We start from the raw sequence: 27,474 nt of genomic DNA on the forward strand, positions 1-27,474 counted from the left end.
GCTCCCACGGGCCTCTGGGTGCATCTACTCTTGCCTGATTTCTGGGGCCGTCTTACCCACTTCCCTGCAGGCTTTTCAAAGACAGGAGCTGTATCCCCAAGACGCACATAGCAGGCAATAACAAAGTGCTGGATCAACAGTCATGAGCACAACGAGAAAGCCACACCCTCCTGTCCTCAGGGAGCCGCACCAGGTGTTTCCAATGAGAAAGCCACACCCTCCTATCCTCAGGGAGATGCTCTATCTACACCAGGTGTTTCCAATGAGAAAGTCACACCCTCCTGTCCTCAGGGAGCCAATCTACTGCACCAGGTGTTTCCGTAGGGAAGGTTACCTAACAGCCAGAAGACGCAGTCTCAATTTAAGGCTGTCTTCCCAGTGGTGCGGCCAATCGCAGCAGGAAGGAACCTGCAGCCGGGGCACCAGGGAAGGATGCACAGTCTGAACCACGCTCTGCACGCTACACAGGATTTGGTTTCAGGGCAGAAGGGAGGCCACACCAGGCAAGGTTGATAGCCAGGTTCAGGCAGGAGGAGAAACAGAGTAATTACGGTTGAGCCAAACCCGGTGTTGCCAACAGACCCCCCGGGAAAGAAAGGCACGGCTGCCCCTGGGACACTGCTCTCATAGGTCAGTGGCCTCAGCTTCTCTCAGCAGCTAGTTCTGGCCCCTGTCACATCCCCAACCTTACGGACTCTCCTTGAATCCGTTTCTATTTTCTCCTAAGCTCGTGCCTCCAGACCCTCTGTTTGTTATTCCCCGAGTGAAGCACTCGGAGGTGCCTTTCTCTGATTCACCCCAGGCCACTCCATCCACTGCAGGGTTTGGTGAGCAGGCCTGGGTTCCACCCACGATGCAGGCTTGTCTCCTGCGCCCCGTCGTCTGTGGGAGTCGGGCACAGCCATGCACGGCAGTGCTGGGTGGGCCAGAGGGACACAGGCTGCTGGGTAGCTGGGCGGCTTCCTCTCGCTTCTCACCACCCACCCAGGGCCACTGACCTACAGAACCCCTGGCCGGATGGTCCTCCACAGAGTCTCCACCCATCTCCCGGCTTTAAGGACAGGCAGACCAAACCCCTCCTCCCCTCCATGGTGGTCTGCGCTCTCCATAAGCCACGAAATAAACCTGTTTCAGAGACCACCACGTCATCCACTCCCACTCACGGGCCCTTCAGAGGCCCGAAGACCCCTGCAAAGAACACAATCCTCGGAGAAAGGCTGCATACAGCCTTCCAGATTTGGGACAGGAAGCAAGGAAAGAGTAAAGAATTCAGTAGGCCCTCAGGTCTCTAAGTGTGGTCCAGGGGCCCCCTACGACTCCCAAGATGCTTTCAGAAATCCACAAGGTCAAAACTATTTTCCTAACAACACTAAGATGTTATCTGACCTTTATGCTCTCATTCTTTCTCAAATGCACAGTGGAATTTTCCAGAGGCTACATGATGTGTGGTATCACAACAGGCTGACTGCAGACAGGATGAGAGAATCCAGCTGATTTCTCTCAAGCCAGACAGTAATGAGATTTGCAAAACCGTGAAACAATGCCATTCTTGTCCCCAAACTATTTTTCTCGTTTGGAATTTATAGCTATTTTTATTCAAATGATGGTATTCACGTTAAGTATAATGTGTCTCATGTTTTAATGAATTAATATGTTTAAAATTTTCCACTTTAATATCTAATATGGCAAATATCAACAGATATAAGCCAGATAAACAGACTCTTTGAGGTCCTCAATCATTTTCAAGAGTGTAAAGGGCTCTCAGTCGGTTTAGTTTGCCAATGGCTGTACAGATGGGCCCCAGGCTGAGGCTCTGGAGTTTCTACCCTGTGGGCAGATCTCCAAGATAGCAGGAGGGAGGAGAAGCTAAGCCCTGCGCAGATAAGAGACCACATATTTCTCATTCTCGAGGTCAAGGAGACCTTCCAGACTATGCATGTGCAGAAAGGCTCCTGGGGGCGGGGCGGGGGGGGGGTCAAAAATGGAGGAGGTGCCACCCTGTAGTAAGTGATGTCAACCTACCCATAAGCCTCTTCGCTAGAATCCATCCTGGCTAAGAGATGTGTGCGCACACAGGGGAGGACCCTAAGATAAACCAAATACGTACTCAGAAAACCAGGCAAAGCAAGATGATTGGCCAAAGGAAACCCTGAAGAAATGTCCCATAAAAGTGGTTCAGGGCTTCCCTGGTGGCGCAGTGGTTAAGAATCCGCCTGCCAATGCAGGAGACACAGGTTCGATCCCTGAGCCGGGAAGATCCCACATGCCGTGGAGCAACTAAGCCCGTGGGCCACAACTACTAGAGCCCATGCTCCGCAACAAGAGAAGCCACCGCAGTGAGAAGCCCGCGCACCACAACAAAGAGTAGCCCCTGCTCACCTCAACTAGAGAAAGACTGCAAGCAGCAACGAAGACCCAACGCAGCCATAAATAAATAAATTATTTAAAAAAAAAAAGGTGATTCAAACTGCCACAAAGGCAAGATTCTCTCTCTGAGCCCGCCCGTGTGTCTATCCACACGTACCCTTTTTCCTCCTAATAAACACGTCACTTGTTTCACTACTTTCCATCTCTATGTGGAAATTCATTTCTACACAGCTGACAGGCCAGGGCCTTGTCACTGGCCACCGGTCCCTGGTGGTCTAGTGTCTAGGTTTCGGCGCTCTCACTGCCACGGCCTGACTTCAGTCTCAGGCCGGGAACTGAAACCCTGCTTCAAGCCACTGCAGGCCAAGGCCACCTGAGATCACTGCCACCCAACCGCAGTTTACCTGGTTTTCCATGTTCCCGATGCCCCCACCCTCCCCACCTTGTTTCCTATCAATCAGATGAGAAGACAGTGTAGTACAGTGGATAGAGTGCAGGCTTCAGAAGCACCAACCGCATCACTAACAAAACGTGTGACTTCAGGAAAATCATCTCCCCTCTCTGAACCTTGATTTCCTCCCCCTTAAAAGAGTGAGATTATGGAAGAGATTGAAAGTTGCCCAGGATCTATTCCTCCTTTCTCTCTTAGTCAGAAAACCCTCGGTTGTCCATCTTCCCCTGGGCACATAGCCCCTGGGAATAAAGATCCCATTTCTCAGCCTCCCTTGCATCTGGGAGTGGCTGTAAGACGAAGCTTTGTCCCCCACCCCCCCCCACCCCCCCGCCCCGGGACATAAGCAGGAGTGTCCTGGGCAACTCCCTGGAAGCAGCCTCCAAAGGAGGGTGTGCTGCTTTCAATGCTTCTCTTCCGACACTGGAAGGTCGTCATGATGCCTGACACAAGCTGAACTCCTTGACAATGAGAGAGAAACACACTTCTATACTGTGTAAGCTGTTTCTACTTTAGGTGTCCTGGCACAGGAGAATCTAGTCCTAACTAACACAGAGAGCAATTCCTGCCTTAGACTTGGCTGCAAAATAAAACTAAATGACATTACAGAGGGAGGGCAATCGAGTGCCTGTGACTATTATCATTGGCCTATTGTCAATGCTAGCTGAACAGCTCGAAAATGGCTTCTCCTCAGCCCCCTGGTACACCATTCTGGCAGGGAGAACACAGAGGGTCAGCTAATTCACTTCCAGCATCTCCCTGGCTCCAATGCCCAGCATCAGCTACTTCTCTCTTCCTGCTCCTCTCGTCTGGGGTGCCAGGGGCTGGCGAGAGAGCGCCAGCCCAGCTCCATGAAGCCATGACCTCACCCTGCCTGGGGGGCTGTGCAGACCCAACTGGAGCCCAACTTAATCACATTTTCAGTTCATTAGAGAAGACCAGGCCTCCTCCCTGGAGATGCCAAGCCCATTCGAGGGAGAGGGAGAGAAAAGAAGCTCATCTCCCCAAGGGCAGATGGGAGGGGAATGGGGGCTCGAGGAGAGGAAACAGCAGCGAGAGATCTGGAGCTTAGCTATTGTGTTGGTTCCCAAACAGCTGAGGAAGGAGAAGGGAGGGGGGCATTCCTAGGTCTGAAGTGAACAAAGAAAGGAGAGGCTAATATATAAAGTGCAAGATTGTTCAGCCCGGCCCTGGGGTGGGTGTCCCATGGCTGTCCCTGGAGGAGGTCCAGAGGCGCCTGGGCCTAAACCGGTCCAAAGCTGTGGGCTCAGGAATTCACCCCTGTGGCAGGGCACAGTTTCTCATTGGTCAGCCTGTAAGGATGGATGGGGGAGGGCTGCTGATTCTAATTATACTTCTGCCTGGCCTGGATTCCCACCCACATTCCAAGATCTGGCTCGAAAAGACCCCATGATTTCCACTAACTGGAGGGTTTTGTGGAGCTGAACGTTCCTCTCTCTGAGATACTTGGTGTTCAGCCCTCTTGAGAAGTAGGGTAACTGGGTATGTCACCGAAGTCCCCAGTGCCAAGGGAGATGGCCACAGAGTCCTCCAAAGGACCCTTCTCTCCCTGCACCCTGTTCTCCTGGGCAGCATCTGAGTACGGATCAGGGCAGGACCGGCTGGCTGGGAGGACAAGGGCCGAGTTCCCGCCCCCGGTTCCCACTTTGGGGTTTGTCCAAGCTCTGGGGCTGGAGCAGCTCCACCCACCCTGCTCCGGGTCAGGAAGGATAACCAGCTGTGTGATAAGAGCTGCTGCACCACTTCACCCTTTACTAACCCAAAATGGCATTTGTGTTGTTCTCTGTCATGTGTTGTTTGCATCAGTATCTCCTATGTGTCTTGTCTCTGAGTGAGACTGCAAATCTGACTTGCACAGAGTTAAGATACAGAACATCTCAGTAAATACGTGCTGATGGGCACCTTCAGGTTCCTGGCCTCGCCAGGGAGGAGGAGAAGGGAAAGAAAGCCACTTAGGAAATGTTTCATGGAAGGATTCTGAGGCTGATGGGTTAGGGATGCATTTGCATCTGCTTAATCTGAGGGAAATGCTGAAACCCTGTGGCAGCCCCTGATCTCTGCCATGAGGCTAGACCCCCAAAGGCAGAGTGGCCAAGGTCACTGTCCCACCACAAGCCCAGGGGCTCACTGCCCCTTCTGTCGCCCTGCACTCAGGTGGGTGAGGGAATTTGCTGGAAAGGAAAAGGGTGCTTTTTCCATCAGTGTTGGGCAGAGCTCTACTCGTCTTCAGAGGGGACACTGAACTGCAGAGCAGGGACGCAGCGACGCGAGGACACAGCAAAGCAAGCCACACCAGGGCCCGCGCCCCGGACTCTCGGGTTTCGGCAAAGTTCCCAAAATAAACCCTCGTTCTTCAGCCTACGGAGGACTTGAGAGAGCAGCTCTCACTCTGAGAAAAGGAGAATGTGTGTGCGCGTGCATCTGTGTGTGTGTGCGTGTGTGTGTATGTGTGTGTGTGTGTGTGTGAGATGTGTATGTGTGTGCATATGTGTATGTGTGTATGTGGGCGTGTGTATATGTGTATGTGTGTGCCTGTGTATGTGTATATGTGTATGCGTGTGTGTGTACATGTGTGTGTGTACTTGTGTTCCAACCCCAACTCGGATGTAAGCATCACTAGGACACAGTGGGTGGGCACCATCTGCAGCACCAGCTCAGGTTACCTGGCAACTAACTCCTCTGGGGGTCCTGGGTTACAAGGATCTCTTCTTGAGATTTACTGACCTTCCCTGGACCAGACTCACACAATTGGTCTCTCTATGAATCACAACTATCCTACCAAGCAAACGAACGTAACAAAATTCTTCCCAGTCTCCAAGAAAAGTCTATTCCAGGCCAATTAAGTGAAAGCAGGAGGCCAGGAGAGGAAGCAGGAATGCCAGGAGTGGATGTGGTCAGTAAGCCCCCAGCTCTGCCAGGGCACTTAGCCCCTCTCCCACCAAATCACCTCCCTCCAGGCCTGTGAGCCTCCTTCCAGGGCGACTGTGGGCAGAAACAGGAGAAAGGGCTGGGTACGAATTTTGCAAAAAAAAGGCGTGGGCAATATTTCACAAGGATGTGAAGAGTGAATTGCGTTGTCCCCAACAGAATGGGTATTTCGTGTGCCTCTCTGTGCCGTGGAGGGGACATGTTACCGTCATCCAAAGTAAACATGAGTATTTACAAATGTTAGCTCCAGCGGGGACAGGTGACTTCCTGGGGGGGAAGAGGAATTACAGGTGAACAGCAGGCTTTCAGAGGAGGAGGAGAGGGGGAGAAAATATGCAGACATGAACAGCAACAGAACAAAAGGAAGAAGGATTGTGTTCCCCAAATAAACGTCAAATTCAGAGCCAGTGGAAAACAGCCAACCTGGGACTGTTAGGTGACCGATGGGAGTACCACTGGACGCGAAGTCCTGAATAGGACCTAGAAAAACCAGACTGCACGCATCTGGCTTCTCCAGTATTCAAGGGCACCGAGGGAGGTCTTCATCTTCAACTGGGGGTAAAAGAAAGGGGTGACTTCTCCTCAGGGAGCCAAGAACGGCAGCATAGGGTTGAGCTCTGCACAACAGCTGGAAAGAGCCCAGCAAGGATGTCTCAGAGACTTGAGTCTTAAAGTTCAGGTTACAGTACCACCTGCCTATCTGAATATACACGGGCAGGGGACTGGACTAGATAGCTTCTGGAATCTCATATCACTCTGAGTTATTATGAGCCTGAGATTCCTAACATTGATGAAAAGAAAGACTAGTCGTCTTGAGAACCAATTCTGAGGAGGGGTATGGAGAGGACTCAGTGGGCCAGGGGCAGGAGAGTATAAGCAGCTTTTTGCAGGACGAGGTCTCTGCAGGAGGCCCCTTTTGTACTGTCCCATTAGCAAAGCTATATTTTCACTAACCTCCAACCCAAGCACACCTTTCAAATCTTTTGATCACACAATTCTTTGCTTAATCTGTTTGTTCTTTCCTTAGATCAAAGAAATAGACACGGAGAATAAGTGATTAACAGGGGACCAGATCTTTTCCCCAGCTTCCCCTTCAGTAATCTCACAAACTGTGTGAACAATATAACATCTCAAAGAAAGATGACAAAGAGTCGACAAGCCTGCACGCAGTGGATGGCGATGAATCTGACCCTCTATCTCAATGATTCACTGAAATTACTTCCCCTTTTTCCCTTTAAAAGCTTTCATGGCCAAGCAAAACCTTTGGTGTCGATTCTGGGACACGAGTCCGCCTTCTCCCCAGATTGCCGGCTTTCGGATTAGAGCAACATTTCTGTTTCTACCAGCACTTGCCTCCTGAGTATTGACTTTCAAGCAGCGAGCAGCCAGCAGCCAGACCTGAGTTCGGTAACAGAGGTGGCCTCATGTTCAGATGTGAGCAGCAGAAGCAGGAGACGGCCCTCCACTCTGGAGGAGCTTATCCTAAGGAGGAGCAGGGTTGCAGCAACACACCTCCCAGTGGAAGCGAGGCCAAGTTCATGGCCATCAAGTATAGCTCTGCAAGTCACACAGTGCAGTGGCAACACACCCAAGGCTACAGTTCCCATGGTAGACAGCATACGTGCGTACTACATTCTAGGTACATTTATAATGTTTACTATGGCAAGTTCCCAGCAGGTGATGGTAAAGTGTCTTGAGAAAGGGGTGCCTTTTTTCTAATTAGAAGGAGCATTGCATGGACCAGCTGCAGCCTACATCCAGCCTCCTGGAGCCGCGGGCTTCACGTTGCAGACAGGACTACAGGACATAAACAGGATCCCTGTGTAAGGTTCAGCCCTTGCTGACATTCCCCAGACTGACAGAATTAAAAATTTTTTTAAAAGCGACCTAAGGATCTTTCTCAAACATTCATTGTGTAGTAGAGTTACCTGCAAATTAACGCCAATTATTTGAGCATCTATAGCTGGGCGCTTTTTGTTACTAGGTCTGCACCCTGAGCCCCAGACTCCAGCAGTCCTGCCCTCTGAAAAGCTGGAGAAAAAGACCCCGCACATCTGTGCGCCATTGAACACGCCATTACCCATCCCGGCAGAGAGGCTCCGGGTTTTGTTGGCACAACAAGGAAACATTCATCCCCCGGGTATGAGTAATATGACCTGGCTCTCAGAATGAGCTGACTCCTTGCTGCCACCTTAGAAAGGCAGAAAGTTCCAGAAGCGGGCGAATAGATTCTGGCGGCTCAAGGAAAGCTTTCCAGCCAGTGCCGGCTCCCCTACGGAACACTCTGCCACTGAATACGGCTCGTGGAGCCACAACGGCAAACCCTTGTCAATGCTGCCCATTTACCAGCCCCGACTTCTGAACCCACGGACCCAGCGGGACTAAGCAGACTGGGGACAGAGACCACATCAATCACCTCCCAGGAGATGTCTTTGTGCGTCCCAGCCGAGGGGGGCACCCCGCTCGTGGGCAAACACAGCCTGATTGGCTGAGACAAAGCCCAGCCCCTCTTCTCAGGTAAACAACCTGAAACAGGAGTTCGGACCTAGAAGGAGCTTGTGCCTTGGGAGGTCTGAGTGTCTGGGGGGCCTCGGCCCAGCACTGAAAACTTGGTAACCAATTTCTTAAGCTGCTCCCAGGATACTGGTTAGTAAGAACTTCAAGGCACCCAGGAGACAAAGTGAGTAGCGAGTGTGCAGCTGGAGCCTCCAAAGGCACCTGGGAGACAAACGAGGCGTCTCTGGATTCTCTCCCAGCACCTCCCCACTGCCCCACCCCCCAGGCCCTCCCTCTCGGTCTCCAGGAGACAAAGTGCCCAGCTCCCTCCTCTACTCCGCCTCTGTATCAGGTTCCCCGTTTGAAAATCCTGTCTTCACCTCCCACTTCTTCGGGGTAAATGAGAGCATTCCTTTGTACCCCGAGGGTGGGAACACTTGTCTTGCACTTACTCTGCGCTGCCTGTGTTTGCAAAATAAAGTGAGACAAGCCCACGCCCTCGGTATCAGAGGTACCTACCTGCCCCCCACCCAGCTCACCACCTAACTTCCCGCCCCCTCCCCTCCACCAACCCCGCAATCCTACCCCTGCCTAGAGAACACCGAAAAGGGTGGGAGACAGCGAACCACAGCCACCTATGGAAGTGTACGTTTGGAAATAAAAGAAAGAGGATAAAATCCCTCCGCCTCCCCTCCCTGATGCACTGGGCTCCTGGAGTGCCCTCAATCCCAAATGGCCCTGGGTTACAAGAAGCCCCAGAAGAAAAGTGGACTCCTGCACTTCCCCACCCCTCCGTGTCCATGTGCGCAGGCAACTTGCTCTCTTTCTAACCCCAAGCTGTGCTCAGATCGATCCCCGCCTCCAAAAGAATGGGGTTATAGCTGGGTGGAGGGGAGGAGAGAAAGAATGAGTTTTGAGCTGACACTTAAAGTACTGTGTGTGTTTGGCCTGCTTCTCCCACTCCTACTCTCAAAGTGCGGCCACTCCAGGGGCAAACACAGACACAAAAGGAATAATAATAACAATAACAGCTCGTACAATTGAGCCCCGCTGGGCTAAGCACTCCACACATGTTCCCTTATCCTTACGATGGCCTCGAGGAGCAGGCACTGGTCCTGGGCCTATTTTACATATGTGGAAACGGAGGCTTGGAGAAGGCAAGTGTCTTGCCCAGAGTTACAAAGCCGGGCAGAGTTACAAAGCAGAGTTACAAAGTGGCCCAGGGATGGGAAACACTTAATGAGCTACAAGGACAAGCGGCTGCTGCTTCAAAGTTTTCCTGGAAAGAAGAGGAAACTATCCCCCTTCCCCAGGATAACACCCTCCCCCTGGGGTTAGAACTTGGTCTGCCTCTGTCAGTTGCCAGTACTGGGCTACGCTCCAGGTGACAGAGATGTTTCCGGACCAGCTGGAAAACCTAGCACCACTGAAACACTGGAAACCCAAGAAAAAGAGGCGTTAGGAATGTACTTGTTGATAAACTGGAAATTGTGTTTACGGTCCAGGCAGCTGGCTCGAGCACAACCCAGAGCGTTTTCCTGGTGCTGACGTACTCCTTGGTTCAGAAGATCAAATTGTTCCATGAAAATAGAAAGTCTGGGCAGCTAACACTGATGTTCTCTCACGCTAAGGTAGGTGTGTGCGTGTGCAGGTGGCTGTGTGTTTTATTCAGCTACTGGAGTAGGAGAGGGCTGGAGTTTCTCTACTTACATGCAGATTTGGTCTTACAAATGAAGGATTCGGGGTTGTGATCACGGGGGTGTCCCAATCCCTAGATAAATTACCTAATTTGCATCCGTCCATCCATTGAATATTTAGTGAGACTTATTATCAACTGTCCCTTTAGTCCAATCCAGAGAGACACACAAAGAATTTTCGAGCTGAAAGGAACCTCAAGATTCAGGGAGCCCAGCTCCTGAAGGAAAACACAAGGGTGGGACTCACCTGGGCAGCCTGAGATGGCGCAGGCAGAGCAGCAGGGGCGGTACGGGGGCGGGCGGGCAGCGCGAGAATCCTGACTCCGCAATGCTAGCTGGTGACTCGGGGCAGCTCCTTAACCCCCAGCGCCAGCGCAAGCTCTGGTTTCCTCCTCGCCCTGCGGGACCGCACAGGCCCAGGCGAGGGGCTTATGTGGCCTGTCAAGTCCCGTCATGGCGACAGTCCCGGGGATCAGCAGGGGCCGCCCTCCCCCTGCACGGCTGTGGGTTGGAGCAGCGTGCTGGCTCGGGGGGTGGAAAGTAGGGAGGCGATGCTGTCGAGTAGCTGGCTCTGCGGGGGATGTTGGGTGCGCTATACGTCCCCCACGTAGACCAGGGGTTGGGTGTCATAGCAGAAGGACTCACCCACCGGGAGCTGAGGGTGTTGGCTGGTGGGGACTCACAGCCGAGTCACTCTGCAGGCATTGCCCTCAGCCCAAGGGAGCCACCCAGTCTCCTTGCCCAGAGGCAGCCAACACCCAATGACCGACTGGTCGGGGTGGGCCCCCCTGCCCCATGGGGCCAGCGCAGCTTTCAGAGCTCCTTGAAGGACCAGCTGAGGCCTCGGTTGTAACTACGTGGTATTCAGCTTCTCCCCCTGCCCAGCCCCGCCCCTCTCACTTCCTGAGAGCCTCCCTGGTCACTCGCTGCCCACAAACCTCTGCTTCCAGGGAACCTGACTCACATCACCTCCAAGTAACCCCGTTCCCCAGACAGTGAGTCTCTGAGGGCAGCCTGGACAGGGCATCCATGTGCTGACGAGAGCCCAGCCGCGTCTGGGGCCATGCCGCTCTCTCCTCCCTCAGCCCAGGCAGCCTGACCCCCAAAGGGGGAGAGGGAGGTCGTCCACAGAGGGAGGTCTTTCTCCACCTAAAGCATCATCCTCCCAACACCCCGCACAGAAGCACAAAGGCCATCTCCACCGGCAAAAGGAGGAGACAGCGTGCAGTCCTGCCAACTCCTTCCCGCCCAGACCCCCTCCTCTCCAAGTGCGATCATAAAGGGTAACCCTGAAGGGGAAAGAGCTGCTAAGTACAGGGAGAAATAGGGCCATGTGGGGAGGGGCAGGAGAAGCCCCCATCTGCTCTGTCTCCGGACAGAAGCACACAGACAAGAGGCACGAGACCACAGAGGCAGCGAGTGGCGGAGGCAGCCACAAGCCAAGGAACCTCACGGCCCCCAGGAGCTGGAAGAGGCAGGGGGGACTCTCCCCTAGAGCCTCTGGAGGGAGCCCACCCTGCAGACACCTTGAAACCAAATTCCGACTTCTGGTCTCCAGACCCGTGAGAATACATTCCTGTGGCTGTAAGCCACTGGGTTTGAGATAATTTGCTATAGCAGCCTTAGGAAACTATTACAACATCCAAGCTGGGGGCATCAGGACTTGCCCCTGCCTCTCCCCACCTTCCTCCCTCCCCCCAGCTTTCTTCCCTCCCCCACCAGGAGGTAACCCCCTTCCTGCTGATGTGCTGGTGAGACCTTGGGGCCTTGCCCCATACTTGTGCTTTATAACAACCACTTATTGGGCCCTTACAAAGGAATGGTTTTCTACCCCAGAATTTCAGACAGGTGGCAGGTGATGATGGTGATATTTGGGGCTGAGAGGGCGTTGGAACATAAAACAGAAAAGTATAGTCACTCGCGGTACCAGCTTATTCAACCAGGCCCATCTTCAGAGCTCCAGGCCCAGGACAGTATTAGGATTAGCGTCAACGCGACTCTAGCCCCAGCTGGTTTTCAGGAGGAAAGCGGCCCGTGGGACACGGAGCAGCCAGAGGGACTCGCTCCTCCCCTGGATGGAGGACCTGGGACTGCATATTGTTCTGCCTCTTGACTCCAGAAACCCCGCACCCCGCAGCCCACATCAAGCCTGGGTGGACCCACCTTCTGCAGCTCGGAGGAGACATTGCACACGCTGCTGGGAGGGGACGCCCGCTGGCACCGCTGTTCCCCACTGCTCAGGGCCCAGGAGTTGGCAAAGTCGTAGGGGTCCGAGGTCAAGGTCCCTGTGGAGAAAGTTTCAGGAGGATGAAGCCACGGTCGTGAGACCCGGGACTTCTGAGTGAGAACGCTAGGTCTGTTGTCACCTGAATCAACTTTCTTTAGATTAAAACATAGGCATCTGTGGCAGGAGTACCCCAGCATTAACACCACAGGGCATGGGCACCCGGGTTCAGCCAGCGTCTGGTGGGGGGTGGCTGGGCGGATGGGCACAGTGAGGAAGATGCCAGGAAAGGCGATGAGGAACAGTCCAGCCACTCTCGCTTCTCGGGACTTTGCTCCCTTTCCTCCTTCTGTGAGGAATGTTCTCCACCCCCTTACTACCCTGACTCTCTCAATTTATTCTTTGAGATGCAGCCCCGGAACCACTTCCTCCAGGAAGCCCTTCTGAATTAGCTCGACTCCCTGTCTCCCTCCCCAGTCTGGTTGGGTGCCCCTTCTCTGTGCTCCCTCAGCACCCTGGCCATCCCTCTATCAAAGCTCTCACCATCCTTTGTGTTAGTATCCTTTTTGCTTATATTCACCCCCCATTCAACTGTGAGCTCCTTAATTCAGGGCACAGGCTGTGCCTCTTATCTCTGAATTCTTATCTGCTGGACGGTGGATACTCAACATATTTTTGCAGAATGAAGGTAAGAATGTGGCATGAACCTAAGCATCCGCATCACTGCATCCCTGGTGCTCGCAGAGCATCTGTGCCCTGGTGCCCACAGCAAACACGCTCCTATCAGCCACCCACAAGAGACTGTGAGGGCCTTCCAGGCCTGCACGGCCTGGTACCAAGTCAGTGCCGGATAGAACTGCTGCACCTTCATCGCAAAGGGGCTTAGTGGAGCAGCAAGGCAAGCAGTCCCTCTGCACAGCCAGATCTGGAAGAGTGAAGCACGCTTCAGGGTCAGATCATGCACCTGGAAATAGGAAATAAACTATCCCCGGAAAAAGAAAAGCAGGACTTGGAAGCATAGTGAGCTGGCCTCTGGGTGTGGTGAGCAGAAAAAAATGGCCCCCAAAGATATGTCCACTTCCTAGTTCGCAGAACCTGCGAATATTTTATGGCAAAAGATGTGATTGAATAAAGGATTGTGAGAGGAAGAGCTTATCCTGGGTTCACTGAGTGAGCCTTAAACGCAATCACATATGTCCTTATAAGAGAGGGGTAAGGACTTCCCTGGTGGTCCAGAGGTTAAGACTTTGCCTTCCAATGCAGGGGGTGCGCGTTCGATCCCTGGTCATGGAGCTAAGATCCCACATGCCTCATGCCCCAAAAAAGCGAGCAAACTAAAACAGAAGCAACATTGTAACAAATTCAATAAAGACTTTAAAAATGGTCCACATCAAAAAAAAAAAAATCTTAAAAAAAAAAAAGAGAGGGGCAGAGGGAGATCAGACAGAGACACACACAGAGCAGGCAATGTGCAGACCGAGGCAGAGACTGAAATGATGCAGGCACAGGTCAAGGATGGCTGGCAGTGGCTGGAAGAGGCAAGGCACAGACCCTCCCCAGAGCCCCTGGAGGAAGTGTAGTCCTGTCATCAACTTGGTTTTGGACTTCTGGCCTTCTAGAATTGTGAGAGAATAAATTTCTGTTGTCTTAAGCCATCAAGCTTGCAGTAGTTTGTTGGCAGCTGCAGGAAACTAATACATGGAGAAGCCAAAGGGAAGGGCACTTAAATCTGTGAAGTTTCTACTATGTGCCGGGCATTATGATAGGCATTCTCTGGGTTCTTAGTCACCACGCCACACAGGCTTGCCCACCTTCTAATACACCATCTCAAGGAAGAGGCAGAGAAGAGGCTTTGTGCTATGTGGGGAAAGCCCGAGAGAGAATCAAGACCCCTGGTCTGGTCTCAGTTCTCCTTCGATCGCCCTGTGTGATCTTGGGCTGATCCCATAATCTCCTGAGCCTGATTCCTCGTATGTAAAATGATGGGTTAGACTAGAGGACCTCTAGATCTTTTCCTGACCTTTTAGGAAGTGAAACCCTATGGGCTAAATCTGAAATGAGACATAAGGATGTCTGATAGATGGAATTACAAATCATCTCGCTTACAGAAAAATCTCTGAGAGCCACAGTTAAAACCAGCTGGGCAGGCTCCCATGATGTCAGGAAGCAGGGTTAACTGTCGAGTCTTTGCCAACCAAAAAAAAAAATTAACCCGCAGTCCTCTGAGAGTGATTTCCAAAATATCACCAGAGCCCTGACTTTTTGCCAACATGCACCACAGTCTCCCTAGGAACATAGGTCCCATTTTTGGTTAGTATTTTTTAATTGAAGTATAGTTGGTTTACAATGTTTCAGGTGTACAGCAAAGTGATTCAGTTATACATATGCATATATATTCTTTTTCAGATTCTTTTCCATTATAGGCTATTACAAGATATTGAATGTAACCTGTGCTATACTGTAGGTCCTTGTTGTTTATTTTCTATACAGTAGTGTGTATCTGTTAATCCCAAACCATTTTTATTTTTTTAGATCTTCAAGCCTGGAGAAGAAGACATCTTAGGGCTGGGACTTCCATTTCTGGCAATACAGCACATTAGAAAAATCTGAAAACTCTGCCAGTGCAAAGGACAAATATCCTGTTGAATCTGTGTTTAATCCCATTTTAAAAAGTAGAGGGAATGACAAGGGACAAAAAAGAAGGAGAAGAAGGAAAGGAGGAAGGGAAGGGAAGAAAGTTTAAAGCAAGGAAAGAAAGTTTAAGAATAGAACTGGCAAATACGACTTGATGTTCTGACTACAGGGTATTACAGTGGGGGTGGCAATCTTGCCAACTAATGTGCTTGGGTTTTAACAGCTCCTTGGAGATTGATGGAAATGAGTCTTGGGTCTGCATGATGTAGGGAGATGGGCTTAGACCCCTTTGTGGTCCTGGCAGTCTTGAAGGACTACCCCCTCCATGAGAAAGCTAACAAGAAAAAAATTCACTCTGAGAAGTAAGAAAATAATAAGGAAGTTTATTTCCTTGGTCTGGACTCTGAATAGGAGGGGAAAAGTCTCCTCTGAGAATTTATAGTGATAGGAAAGCCCTCATTTAGCATTGAGATTCCAATTTATACTTCTTGTGAGATTCAGTAACTCCATATTAAAAAATTAGCATAAAACCCTTCTAAAGATGAGCTTACAATCCAAAATCATGCAACATAGGCAACAATCTACTTCAAGCAAGACCCAGCAGACATAAAGATAACAAGATTCAAGCTCTAAAAACTTCAGATAATAAAGTTTTTGTACAGAGGTTATAAAAGAAATATATTTTAAATTGCTGTTATAAAGAAGAAATCAAAACTTGATAAAAGAACAAGACAATAAGAAAAATAATAGAGTTGAAAAGTGCCAGATTTACCTTCTAAAATTACAAATACAGTCAACGAAATAGAAAAGAAAAGTCAATTGATGGATTAGACATCATCTGTCAATTAGAGGCGAGAGAGAATTAGTGAACTAGAAGATAGATCTAAATGGTGATGTGCTGATAAGCCAGCTCTCTGGGGGGAAATCAAAGCCCTGATGTGCTTGTTTCTATGGTGTAAATACTCCCACCATGGCCAGTTTCAAGCTACCAACATGACATTACTGAAAATGGAGCTGGAAAAGATGCACACGATTGGTTCTCACCAGCCAGCATGACCATACCACTCAAGCAACAAAGAGGGATAAAGAGATAGAAAAGTGGAAGTATGGAAAATAGGGTGGAATAAAAATATCCAACATATGTCTAACAGAAGAGGGAAAATGACTGAAATTTTCCTGTATCTGATGAAAGGTAGGAATCATCAGATTCATGAGTCACAAAAAGTCTCAAGCAAGATAATAAAAATAAAACCCACACATAGAAATAGCACAGTGAAATTTCAGAATACCAAAAGCAATGAGATGACTCATACACAAAGCTAAAAGACACATTATCTGTGAAGAAATGACAATTAGACTGACAACATACTTCTCGACAGCAACAATGGAATAGCATCCTCAAAGCACTGTTAGAAATAACCAATGTCCTAGAATTCTATACCTAGCTAACATATCATATAAGAATGAAGGAGTGTTTGTTTCGGTTATCACTACCAGACTCTGAGTGAGGAACTACAAAGGGATGTTTTTTAAAAAACAGAAATTGAACCTACAAAAAATAGTAACATAAAAGGAGAAATTATGAGCAAAGAACCTGTTAAACATGAAGGCATAGCCAAAGAAGCACCAATTATGTAAAACTATGATAATAATGCCAAATTTAGTAGTTATTCAAACAAGGTGGGGGGACAGTGAGGGCATTATTCATATAGTAATGGGTAGATGAAGCAGACAAAAGGTAGTAAAAAAAAAAAATAGTAGACTTGAATAACACAATTAACAAAGGTAGTTCAACAAAAAGATACAGAATCTGGCACCAATCAGGAAACATTCTTACAAGCCTCTTAGATAGCCTCATCCACCAGAAGGCAGACAGCAGAAGCAAGAAGAACTACAATCCTGCAGCCTGTGGAATGAAAACCACATTCATAGAAAGATAGACAAAATGAAAAAGCAGAGGGCTATGTACCAGATGAAGGAACAAGATAAAACCCCAGAAAAACAACTGAATGAAGTGGAGATGGGAAACCTTCCAGAAAAAGAATTCAGAATAGTGATAGTGAAGATGATCCAGGACCTCAGAAAAAGAATGGAGGCAAAGATCGAGAAGATGCAAGAAATGCTTAACAAAGACCTAGAGGAATTAAAGAACAAACAAACAGAGATGAGCAATACAGTAACTGAAATGAAAACTACACTAGAAGGAATCAATAGCAGAATAACTGAGGCAGAAGAACGGATAAGTGACCTGGAAGACAGAATGGTGGCATTCACTGCTGTGGGACAGAATAAAAAAAAGAATGAAAAGACATGAAGACAGCCTAAGAGACCTCTGGGACAACATTAAACACACCAACATTCACATTATAGGGGTCCCAGAAGAAGAAGAGAGAGAGAAAGGACCCAAGAAATATTTGGAGAGATTATAGTCAAAAACTTCCCTAACATGGAAAAGGAAATATCCACCCAAGTCCAGGAAGCACAGAGTCCCAGGCAGGACAAACCCAAGGAGAAATATGCTGAGACACATAGTAATCAAACTGACAAAAATTAAAGACAAAGAAAAATTATTAAAAGCAGCAAGGGAAAAACAACAAATAACATACAAGGGAACTCCCATAAGGTTAACAGCTCATTTCTCAGCAGAAACTCTGCAAGCCAGAAGGAAGTGGCAAGATATATTTAAAGTGATGAAAGGGAAGAACCTACAACCAAGATTACTCTACCGGGCAAGGATCTCATTCAGATTCAACAGAGAAATCAAAAGCTTTACAGACAAGCAAAAGCTAAGAGAATTCAGCACCACCAAACCGGCTCTACAACAAATGCTAAAGGAACTTCTCTAAGTGGGAAACACAAGAGAAGAAAAGGACCTACAAAAACAAACCCAAAACAATTAAGATAATGGTAATAAGAACACACATATTGATAATTACCTTAAATGTGAATGGATTAAATGCTCCAACCAAAATACACAGGCTCACTGAATGGATACAAAAACAAGGCCCGTATATATGCTGTCTACAAGAGACCCACTTCAGACCTAGGGACACATACAGACTAAAAGTGAGGGCATGGAAAAAGATATTCTATGCAAATGGAAATCAAAAAAAAGCTGGAGTAGCAATACTCATATCAGATAAAATAGACTTTAAAATAAAGAAGCAATTTGCATTCTGAGATAATTTTTTTCTTGTCTTATATTTCAATTTATTTTCTTCTTTTTCTTCAGATGTAAAATATATCCAACACTTAATTCCAAAAGCAAATGTATTTATGACATTGTTGTCCAGCCCAGGTTTTTACACCCATATAACCAATGTGATAGGACCATAATTCATTATCTTTTTACCACTGAAAATTGTTTTATATATGTAATGACAGAGAAATGGCTTTATAATGCTGATAATGGTGGCAAAGAACTAATAGTTGGCTACTTCAATTACCAGTAATCTTAGCTGGATGAGGCCCTGCTTCACACATTTTGCCAAAAATCTTGCAACCCATCTGAGATAGAAACAGATGCACTACCCAGATCCCTTTCACACAGGACTTGATTTGCTCTTCAGAGTCTGTCTCAGCTACAGAGAACTACCTCCTGATGTCATACCCTTCTAGAGGCAGTACATACGCAGTGAGCGAATGGGGCCCAGACATCTTAGCCTGGTATGGGACATTCTGAGGGGCAGTCCTTGCTCTAGAGCTCTCCCTCTGCTCAGCTCTCCTTCCTCCCCTTCCTTTCGATATTGATCTCTAATAAACATCTTGTACCATAGATTCTACTGAGATTAAATAAATAAATAAATAAGAAAACATTCTGTTGGAGCATACATAGAGCAATTACAAAAGATCATGTACGGGCTTCCCTGGTGGCACAGTGGTTGGGAGTCCGCCTGCCGATGCAGGGGACACGGGTTCGTGCCCCGGTCCGGGAAGATCCCACATGCCGCGGAGCGGCTGTGTCCGTGAGCCATGGCCGCTGAGCCTGCGCGTCCGGAGCCTGTGCTCCGCAACGGGAGAGGCCACAACAGTGAGAGGCCCACGTACCACAAAAAAAAAAAAAAAAAAAGATCATGTACTAAGCCACAAATAAATCTCCCCAAATTTCTAATTTAAATCAGAAATCAATTTAGTTGCAAAAGATAGCTTTTAAAATTCTAAACATTTAAAAATTTTAAGTACAATTAATAGATTGAGAAAAAACTCAAAATGGAAATAGAAAATTCATAGAACTCAATGAAAATGAAAATATTTACCTATCAAAGTTGGTGTGATACAGCTAAGGCAGTATTTAAGGAAAGTTGATAGCCTCAAATGTACATATTGAACAATAAAAAGTTTAAGAAATCAGGGCTGGCGAAGACAGCAACAAATGATCTTACTATTCTCCAGTCCAATGAAAGGGATAATCAGCTGTTTCTCTACACACTTACCCCTTAACCGTAAAAAAGAAGGAGAACTTCTACACAAATGTTCGGCTTTTGCAAAAGAACATCCCTCCTTAAATGTTTATGTAATTGAAATTATCAGAAGAAGAATAAAGATTAGCAGTGGTTTTCACATTGTCCATATTATTTCCTGTTGCTTGTGAGCACACACACGCACGCACATCCACATAAACTAGCCTTTTTGGACAGTGTAGAGGACACCCTTTTTTTTTGGCCACACTGTGTGGCTTGCAAGATCTTAGTTCCCCATCCAGGGATCGAACCCAGGCCCCCTGCCGTGGAAGCACGGAGTCCTAACCACTGGACCACCCTTTATAGATTTCATCCTCAAAGTTCCAATACAGTGGCTCAGGAGGATCTGTTCAAACCATCCAGCATTTATCAACCATCTGCCATGTGGGGAATTCAAGGCTGAACAACGTTGGGTCTGAGGACCCCCCCAAGATCTGGTTTGATGGGGGGTCTAGGCAGCGAAGTAGAACACTAAGAGATAAGGCTGGTGGGATAAATTGAGCTGAGGACTTGGGGAGGCTGGAACGCCAGGGGAAGAGTCATAGTGAAGACTGGTGAGCAGGACAGCACAGCCATGCGCTTGGGAAACGGTGTGCCAGAAAAGCCTACCTTCTTGAGTCCGGAAGTCATCTTCGGCAAAGATGTTAAAGTTGCCGCACAGCCCACAGGTCTTGTTGAAGTGTCTGTCTGACAGCAGGACTTGAAAGCTGCCGCTGCCATCAATCCTGGCCACAAAGCCGTAGGCCTCGCTGGACAGCTTGTAGTACCCAGCCTCAGTTTCTAGGTACAGCCCTTTGGAGGTATAGGGCATGGAGACCCTGGAAGGACAGGGGGAACTCAGGAAGTGGCCTTCTCATCCATTTTCTGGATGTCCCTCCACCCTTCAACCCAACCACGCTGCAGGATTTCCTGGATGTCCCTCCACCCTTCAACCCAACCACGCTGCAGGATTCAGACCAAGGAACAGAGGCTGTGTGCCTAGTCCAAGCGTTGGGACACCCCCCTCTTGCACACCCTGCTCACTTCCTCTGGGCACATCTACTTCCTCTCTCTGGGCCCTGCTGCTTCATCCGAAAGACGATGGGGGAGTACAGGGGAATTATCAGGGCCCCTTCTAATTTGACATTTCTGGGCTCCGACTTACCTCTGGTCCCCCTGCAGCACAGTACCATTGACAAACACATGGATATCGAAAAATTCCCCAAGATACACAGAAAGGCTCACTCTCTTGCCATTTTGGAAGTCCCCTGAAAGAGAAAAGAATGATTTAAACTGGGTAGCAATTATTACCCAAAAAAGTGAATACATTTATTTATAATCATCATCTCTATAATCTTATCTCAGTGGAAAACTCCCCCCAAAGATCTAACAAATGGGCAACAAAAATGTCCCTAACAATCTCATTGGCTCACTCATCTTTCCATTCATCTAAAAATAGTTATCGTGTGCCTCTGAATACATAGCCCTCTAGTAGTCTCTCATATTTCTCAAAAGAGAAATGTAACATTCTGACCCCTTCCTTCTGGGAGTTTACAATCGAAGTATAAAGATAAACTAAGCATGAGTCAGATGCATTCTAAGGCAGTGAATCAAAGCCACCATGTGGTTACTGGTGACAGGAACACTGCGATGTGTTATTTAAAATGTTCTCTTAGAAAGGGAACCCTCCACACTGTTGTGGGAATGCAAAGTAGTTCAGCCACTGTGGAAAACAGTACGAGGTTCCTCAAAAAAGGAAAAATCGAGTTGCCATATGATCCAGTGAGCTCACTCCTGAGCATGTAACCAGACGAAACTATAATTCGAAAAGATACGTGCACCCCTATGTTCATTACGGCACTATTCACAAAGGCCAGGATGTGGAAGCAACCTACATGTCCATCAACAGATGAATGGATAAAGAAGATGTGTTGTGTATATATATATATATACACAATGAAATACAACTCAGCCATAAAAAAGAGCAAAATCATGCCATTTGCAGAAACATGGATGGACCTAGAGATTATCCTACTAAGCGAAGTAAGAAAGAGAAAGACAAATACCATAAGATATCACTTACACGTGGAATTTAAAATATGACACAAATGAACCTATCTATGAAACAGAAACAGACTCACAGACATAGAGAACAGACTTGTGGTTGCCAGGAGGAGGGAGGGAAGGAAGGATTAGAAGTTTGGGATTAGCAGATGCAAACTGGTATATATAGAATGGATAAACAGCAGGGTCCTACTATAGAGCACAGGGAACTATATTCAGTATCCTATGATAAACCATAATGGAAAAGAATATGAAAAGGAATGCATATACATGTATAACGGAGTCAATTGGCTATACAGCAGAAGTGAACACAACATTGTAAATCAACTGTACTTTGGTAAAAATTCAAAAAGAATAAATAAAATGGAGATTCGTGCGTCTCCTCGCTGTACTGAATTCGCTTCTCTGGGAGAGGTTTAGAGATAGCACAGGTAAAATGCCCCACTCCACGCGGGGAACTTAATAAGGACACAGATGTTGCCATTAGAGATGTCTGAATAGCCGAATACGTGATCAGATGGCCTCTGACGTCCCCGTCGTGAGGGGCAGATGCAGAGGCAAGGGTGATGGCGGTTGACATGAAAGCCGGAAAACAGGAAGAGACATTTTTGCAGCTTAATGAAGACCTAACAACCCCACCGCTTGAGGGCAGCCGGTGAAGACAGACGGAAGATGCTGGAGAAACAGGGGTCAACTTTGGGGGTGCCATGCCTTCATGCTCCTGAAGAAATGGGACGGGGACCCAGGTGGAAAGGTTAAGCTTGGAAATGAGGACATGTGCCTGCTCCTGGAAGCGTCAGGGGACTGTAACTCCAGCTCCTCAGCAAAAGACAAGGCAAGGGGTGGTGCAGTGGTTGAGAATCCGTCTGCCAAGGCAGGGGACACGGGTTCGAACCCTGGTCCGGGAGGATTCCACATGCCACGGAGCAACTAAGCCCGTGCTCCACAACTACTGAGACTGCACTCTAGAGCCCGCGAGCCACAACTACTGAGTCCGTGTGCCACAACTACTGAGGCCCGCGCACCTAGAGCCCGTGCTCCACAACAAGAGAAGCCACCACAATGAGAAGCCCGCGCACCTCAACGAAGAGTAGGCCCCGCTCACCGCAACTAGAAAAGCCCGCACGCAGCAACAAAGACCCAACACAGCCAAAAATAAATAAATTAAATTAATTTAAAAAAAATAAAGAGAGAGAAGGCAAGAATGTCTACGGAACCAAGTGCAGGAGGCTTGGAAGGTCTGTCGACGTGACGTGCAGCTGCCACGGCTGGGGCCACTGATAAAGCGAGCTAAGCAGGGTGGTCTCAGGACAGCCCAGCAGAGGTCTGGAAGGAGGTGTCCTCCAACCAGGGCTTGAGCTGGACCCAGGCTGCTGGAGGACAGCAACACCTGGTACACACACACACACACACACACACACACACACACACACACACACAGAACCAACCAGAATGAGCCAGAAAATAGACTTGTTTCTGGTAAGACTTTAGTGAGGGCCGTGGCATGTAACTAACAAGCCCATTCTAAGAATAGAGTCTTGAATGATATACTGTTAGTAGCTCAGGGGCCATCAGGAAAGGCCCAGAGACCACCCACAGCCCACAAGCCACAATCTGCCGGGTCCCAGACCAACGCTGGCAGGAGTTAAAAGAGATGCCAACCGCAGGGAAGGGTTTTGTCCTATCCCACTGAGGAGTCTTGTCCAAACTGCATTTTCACTTCCAACAGTTTTTGTAGCAAGCAAATCTTTCAAAAGTGGAACAGACTTTCTGACAGCAAGAAATTAGCCGAAGAAAAACAAAAATAAGTGATAGGACAAATACACTCAAATGTTAATGGTAGAGTCTGAGTGGTGGGTATAGCGGTGTCCATTGTCCTATTCTTTTCACTTTCCCGTATGTTTGAAATTTTCCATAATAAAATGCTGGAAAACACAAACAAATGCGAGAGCCCGGCAAGAGCCTTCAGTTTGCGGTCCCTCCCAGGAGCCTTCCCGGCCCCTCGACATTCACAGTGGGCCAAAGACTGAATCCCTTCCCGGCCTCTGCTGGGGCTGACCCTGACCACCACACCCCAGCCTGGAGGGAGCCCCATTCACCACCTGCCTGCCGGCAGAGGTACAATGAGCCCAAGAGGTTGGGGTCTCCTCCCGGCCACAGAACCCACCTCCTCCTCACCAGTACAATTCCTGTCCATCCCCAGGCTCAAGAGGGCTGGAGGGTTCTGCCCCTGCCTCACTAGGTAACATCACCTTGAGCTGGAGGCATCTCCCTCCTGGAAACAGGAGAGGGACCCTGGGCACCTCTCCTCAAAGGTGCTCCCTTCCCATCATGGGGATTCAGAAAGGGTGCCTGAGAGAGCTAGGCAGCCAGCCAGGCATGGGGCAGGAGGTGGGGTGGTGGTGTTTGCCGGAGAGTGGGTGGGGAACGCTGCCTGCAATCAGGCAGCTTGGGGTGAGCCACCATCCTGAAGTTGCTTTCAAGGCTTTCAAGGATGTAAGATCACCTCAACAGTCACTTGTTCCACGGGAAGCAGGGCTGAACAGGTGCCGTGGGGAAGCCGAGAGGTCACTACCACTATGAAGGAAGGACCTGAAGCCTGGGCCAGCCAAGACTCCAGCAGGAAGTCATTAAAAGGGAGCCAGGAGAACGTGACAGAGCCCCGAGCCTCCCACTGTTGGGGTGCATGGGAGCTCCCATCTTTTCCAGGTAAAAGGGGATACAGCCTGACTCCACAGCCCGTGGGACCTGGGTCCGCCAGGTAGCTGACACTCAGTGTCACTTGCCCATCGTCACACAGCTGGTGAGTGATGACAGGACTGGGAACTCAGACCAGGGGCTGGTTTAAGCATGTGAAGGGTGGGCTCTGCATGGTCCCAGGAGCGATGGCATTGGGAAGCTGAGGAGCCTGCCAGGAGCACCCAGAGCCCAGCACTGCGTAAGGCAGCAGCCCGTTGGTGGAGGTGGGGGTAGAGGTGCTGGGATCGGGACCCTCAGTGAGGACAGAACTGCAGGACTCTGTGGAATTCCACCCCCAAGGCAGGGGCAGCAAGGGGAGGTTTGGAAGGAGGAGACTTCAGAAAAGCAAACCGTGGCAGCATGAAGGAGCTTGGAGGCCATCTAAACAAGTGGCTTTGAAACGTTTTTGCTCACATATATCCAGACAAAACTATAATTCAAAAAGATACATGCACCCCTATATTCATACCAGCACTATTCACAATAGCCAAGACATGGAAGCAACCTAAATGTCCACCGATAGATGAATGGATAAAGAAGATGTGGCACATATATACAATGGAATATTACTCAGCCATCAAAAAAGAATAAAATCATGCCATTTGCAGCAAAATGGATGGACCTAGAGATTATCCTACTAAGCGAAGTAAGTCAGAAAGAGAAAGACAAATATCATAGGATATCGTTTATACGTGGAATCTAAAATACGACACAAATGAACCTACCTAAGAAACAGAAACAGACTCCCAGAAATAGAGAACAGACTTGTGGTGTTCGAGGTCGGGGGAGGGAAAGATTGGGAGTTTGGGGTTAGTAGATGCAAACTATTAAATAGAGAGTGGCTAAACAACAAGGTCCTATACTGTAGAGCACAGGGAACTATATGCAATATAGTTCTGTGATAAACTATAATGGAAAAGAATATGAAAAAGAATACATATGTGTAACAGTCACTTTGCTGAACAGCAGTAATTAACACAACACTGTAATTTAACTATACTTCAATAAAAAATAAAATTTAAAAAAAGAACATTTTTGCCCAGCAAGTGGAGTAAAAATGCCAGTAACTTCATGACCCAGCGCATGCACCATACACAGTTCACATAACATTCCTACCCTAACCCTGTGCCAGGCGCTCTGGTACTTTCTGATGTCTTCTATTCTGTTCCACGTAATTTTTTTTCATGCTGGTTACAACCATTACATTCATTTTATGACCCATATGTTGTGACTCAGTTTGCAAAACACTGATCTATACTGACTCCATTCTACAGTTGGAGAAACTGAGGCCCAAGTTTACAACAGGCTTTCTCCACCTCGGCGCTATTAACACTGCGGGCCAGATACTTCTTTGTTGTGGTGGCCACTCTGTGCACGTAGGATAACTAACAGCATCCCTGGCTTCTACCTATCAGATGACACTAGCCTCCACCCCACCCCCCAAGCTGTGACAATCTAAAATGTCTCTAGACACAACCAAATGTCCTCTGGGGGAAAAAAAATCACCCTGGTTGAGAACTATTGGTTTACACAGCTAACACGGGCAGAGCCCACATCAGGGTTTTCTAACTCCAAGTGCAAACCTCCCTTTGTAACACAAAGCCACCTAACGGGCGTCTGAGCGCTCAGGATTCAGTTAACCACTAGCGCAGGACGGAACTCTCCATCAGCCTTATGTTTCATTTGCTTCCTTCCCTCCCTGCAGAACTCAGGAGGGCATCTGACGATGTGTAGCCATTAGGAAGATGAGCCATTAGAAAATGCCAGCGACGGACTTCCCCGGCGGTCCAGCGGTTAGGACTCCGCGCTCTCACTGCCGAGGGCCTGGGTTCAATCCCTGCTCAGGGAACTAAAAATCCCACAAGCCACGAGGTGCGGCCAAAAGAAAAGAAAAGAAACTGCCGGCGAGCCCCGGGGCGGGAGGACGCTCCCACGGTCTGCAGACCTGCAGGCCCGCACTTCCTGTAACTGCCGCAAGACGGGCGAGGCATCCATCCCAGAGGAGAGCTATAGGGAAGCTCTTCCCGCGGCCCCATCTCCACTCTGGCCTCTTGGATTCAGGAACTGAGGCTCTGAGTAAGGGAACAAGGCCTCCCCCAGGTGAGCGAGGAGCATTCAGGGAAGCAGGTAGCAGCTGGGAGCAGAGTCAGACCCGAGTGCTTTCTCTGAGCCTAGAGTGTGGGAGTCACTACTCTGTGTTTCTAACAAACACTCCATCCTCCCCTCCTGTGATTCTGATGCAGGCGATCACTGTCCGAAAGCTGCACGACAGCGATCTGGAGTGACCTGGCCACATGCTGATCGGGAGGCAGAGGCTCACGCTGGGGAGTTCACCAGAACCCTGCTGGGTGTCCGTGGCTCTCTCGGGGCTGCCTTGGGAGCCACATCCCGCAGGGTGGCTCAGGGGCCACCAGAACTCCCGAGGTCTCTCCCGGGTCCCCGTGCTGGCCGGCTAGGAGCCTTGACCTGGGACCCTGGATGGAGCCTGCCGGACCGGGAGCCAACATCAGAACAAGGGGCCTCGCCTTGGCACCAGGTGGCCCTTGATGCTTGGACACAAACACTTTACCCAGGATGCGAACAAGGTTCACGGGAGAGGAACGGGAATTTGCGATTTAGAAGCGAGGAAACAGGATGTCATTGGAGAACAATAGAGCAGAGACGTGTGGGAGGGCACAGCCGCGCCTGCAGGATGGAAAGGCAGCGTCCAGGGGTGCTGGGCCCCTTGGCACCTCCGGCCCCCGGAGCAGCGGTGCCAGCCCACCCTGCCGGGCTCAGCTCCTCAGATTATCCCTCTCCTGCCAATACCCCCCTCCCACCCCTAAAAAACAGAAAAAGTAGCCGCCCATGCTCTCTGATGTTAGCAGCACGATTTTGGGTGGGAATGAAACTATTCTACATTGAAATGGGATTGATCTACAGCCTGACTTAAGCCAACTACCTGCCAGAAAATTGACACTTGACAAGAGCAAACTGTAAGAAAAGGAGGACGCAGAGGGGGTATCCCACAGAGATGCTCTGAACTAGAGAGCCCTTCATTCCTCCTTGGCCCCTGAAACCCAGAGAAGGATGGCCAGAGAGGCCAGACTTCTGACACCAACCCGCGTGGATGTGAGGCAGAGGGGTCAGTGTTACCCTGACTTTGACAGACATGCCCCCAAGTGCCCAAGGTACATTTGTGACACCGTGGATGGACCTTGGAGGCATTGCGCTAAGTGAAATAAGACAAAGAGAGACAAATACTGTACGATCTCACATGTGGACTCTTAAAAAGCAAGCAAAGCAAATGCACTGTGACTTTTAAGGTGGAGAAATCCACGGAAATAAACATTGGGACCACCTGAGGAGGAAGGACCTGGGGCCTTCAGCTTCCCAGGGAAGGTGAGGGGGTGCTTTTTCCCTCCATTGCTGCCT

At 49.1% G+C, this 27,474-nt stretch overlaps 1 protein-coding gene across 1 annotated transcript in view; it reads right to left on the bottom strand.

Moving 5' to 3' along the window:
* The window catches only part of VWF (von Willebrand factor), a 136,293-nt gene that overhangs the window by 103,207 nt on the left and 5,612 nt on the right, over nt 1-27,474 (bottom strand). The window contains exons 4-6 of the mRNA XM_060024146.1: nt 20,423-20,525; nt 19,888-20,096; nt 12,124-12,245 (exon numbers count right to left, since the gene is read on the bottom strand). Of these exons, the coding sequence (XP_059880129.1) occupies nt 12,124-12,245; nt 19,888-20,096; nt 20,423-20,525 (434 nt within the window). The remainder of the gene's footprint in view (nt 1-12,123; nt 12,246-19,887; nt 20,097-20,422; nt 20,526-27,474) is intronic.

This window comes from Delphinus delphis, chromosome 11, assembly GCF_949987515.2.
Source record: "Delphinus delphis chromosome 11, mDelDel1.2, whole genome shotgun sequence".
Lineage (NCBI taxonomy): Eukaryota > Metazoa > Chordata > Mammalia > Artiodactyla > Delphinidae > Delphinus > Delphinus delphis.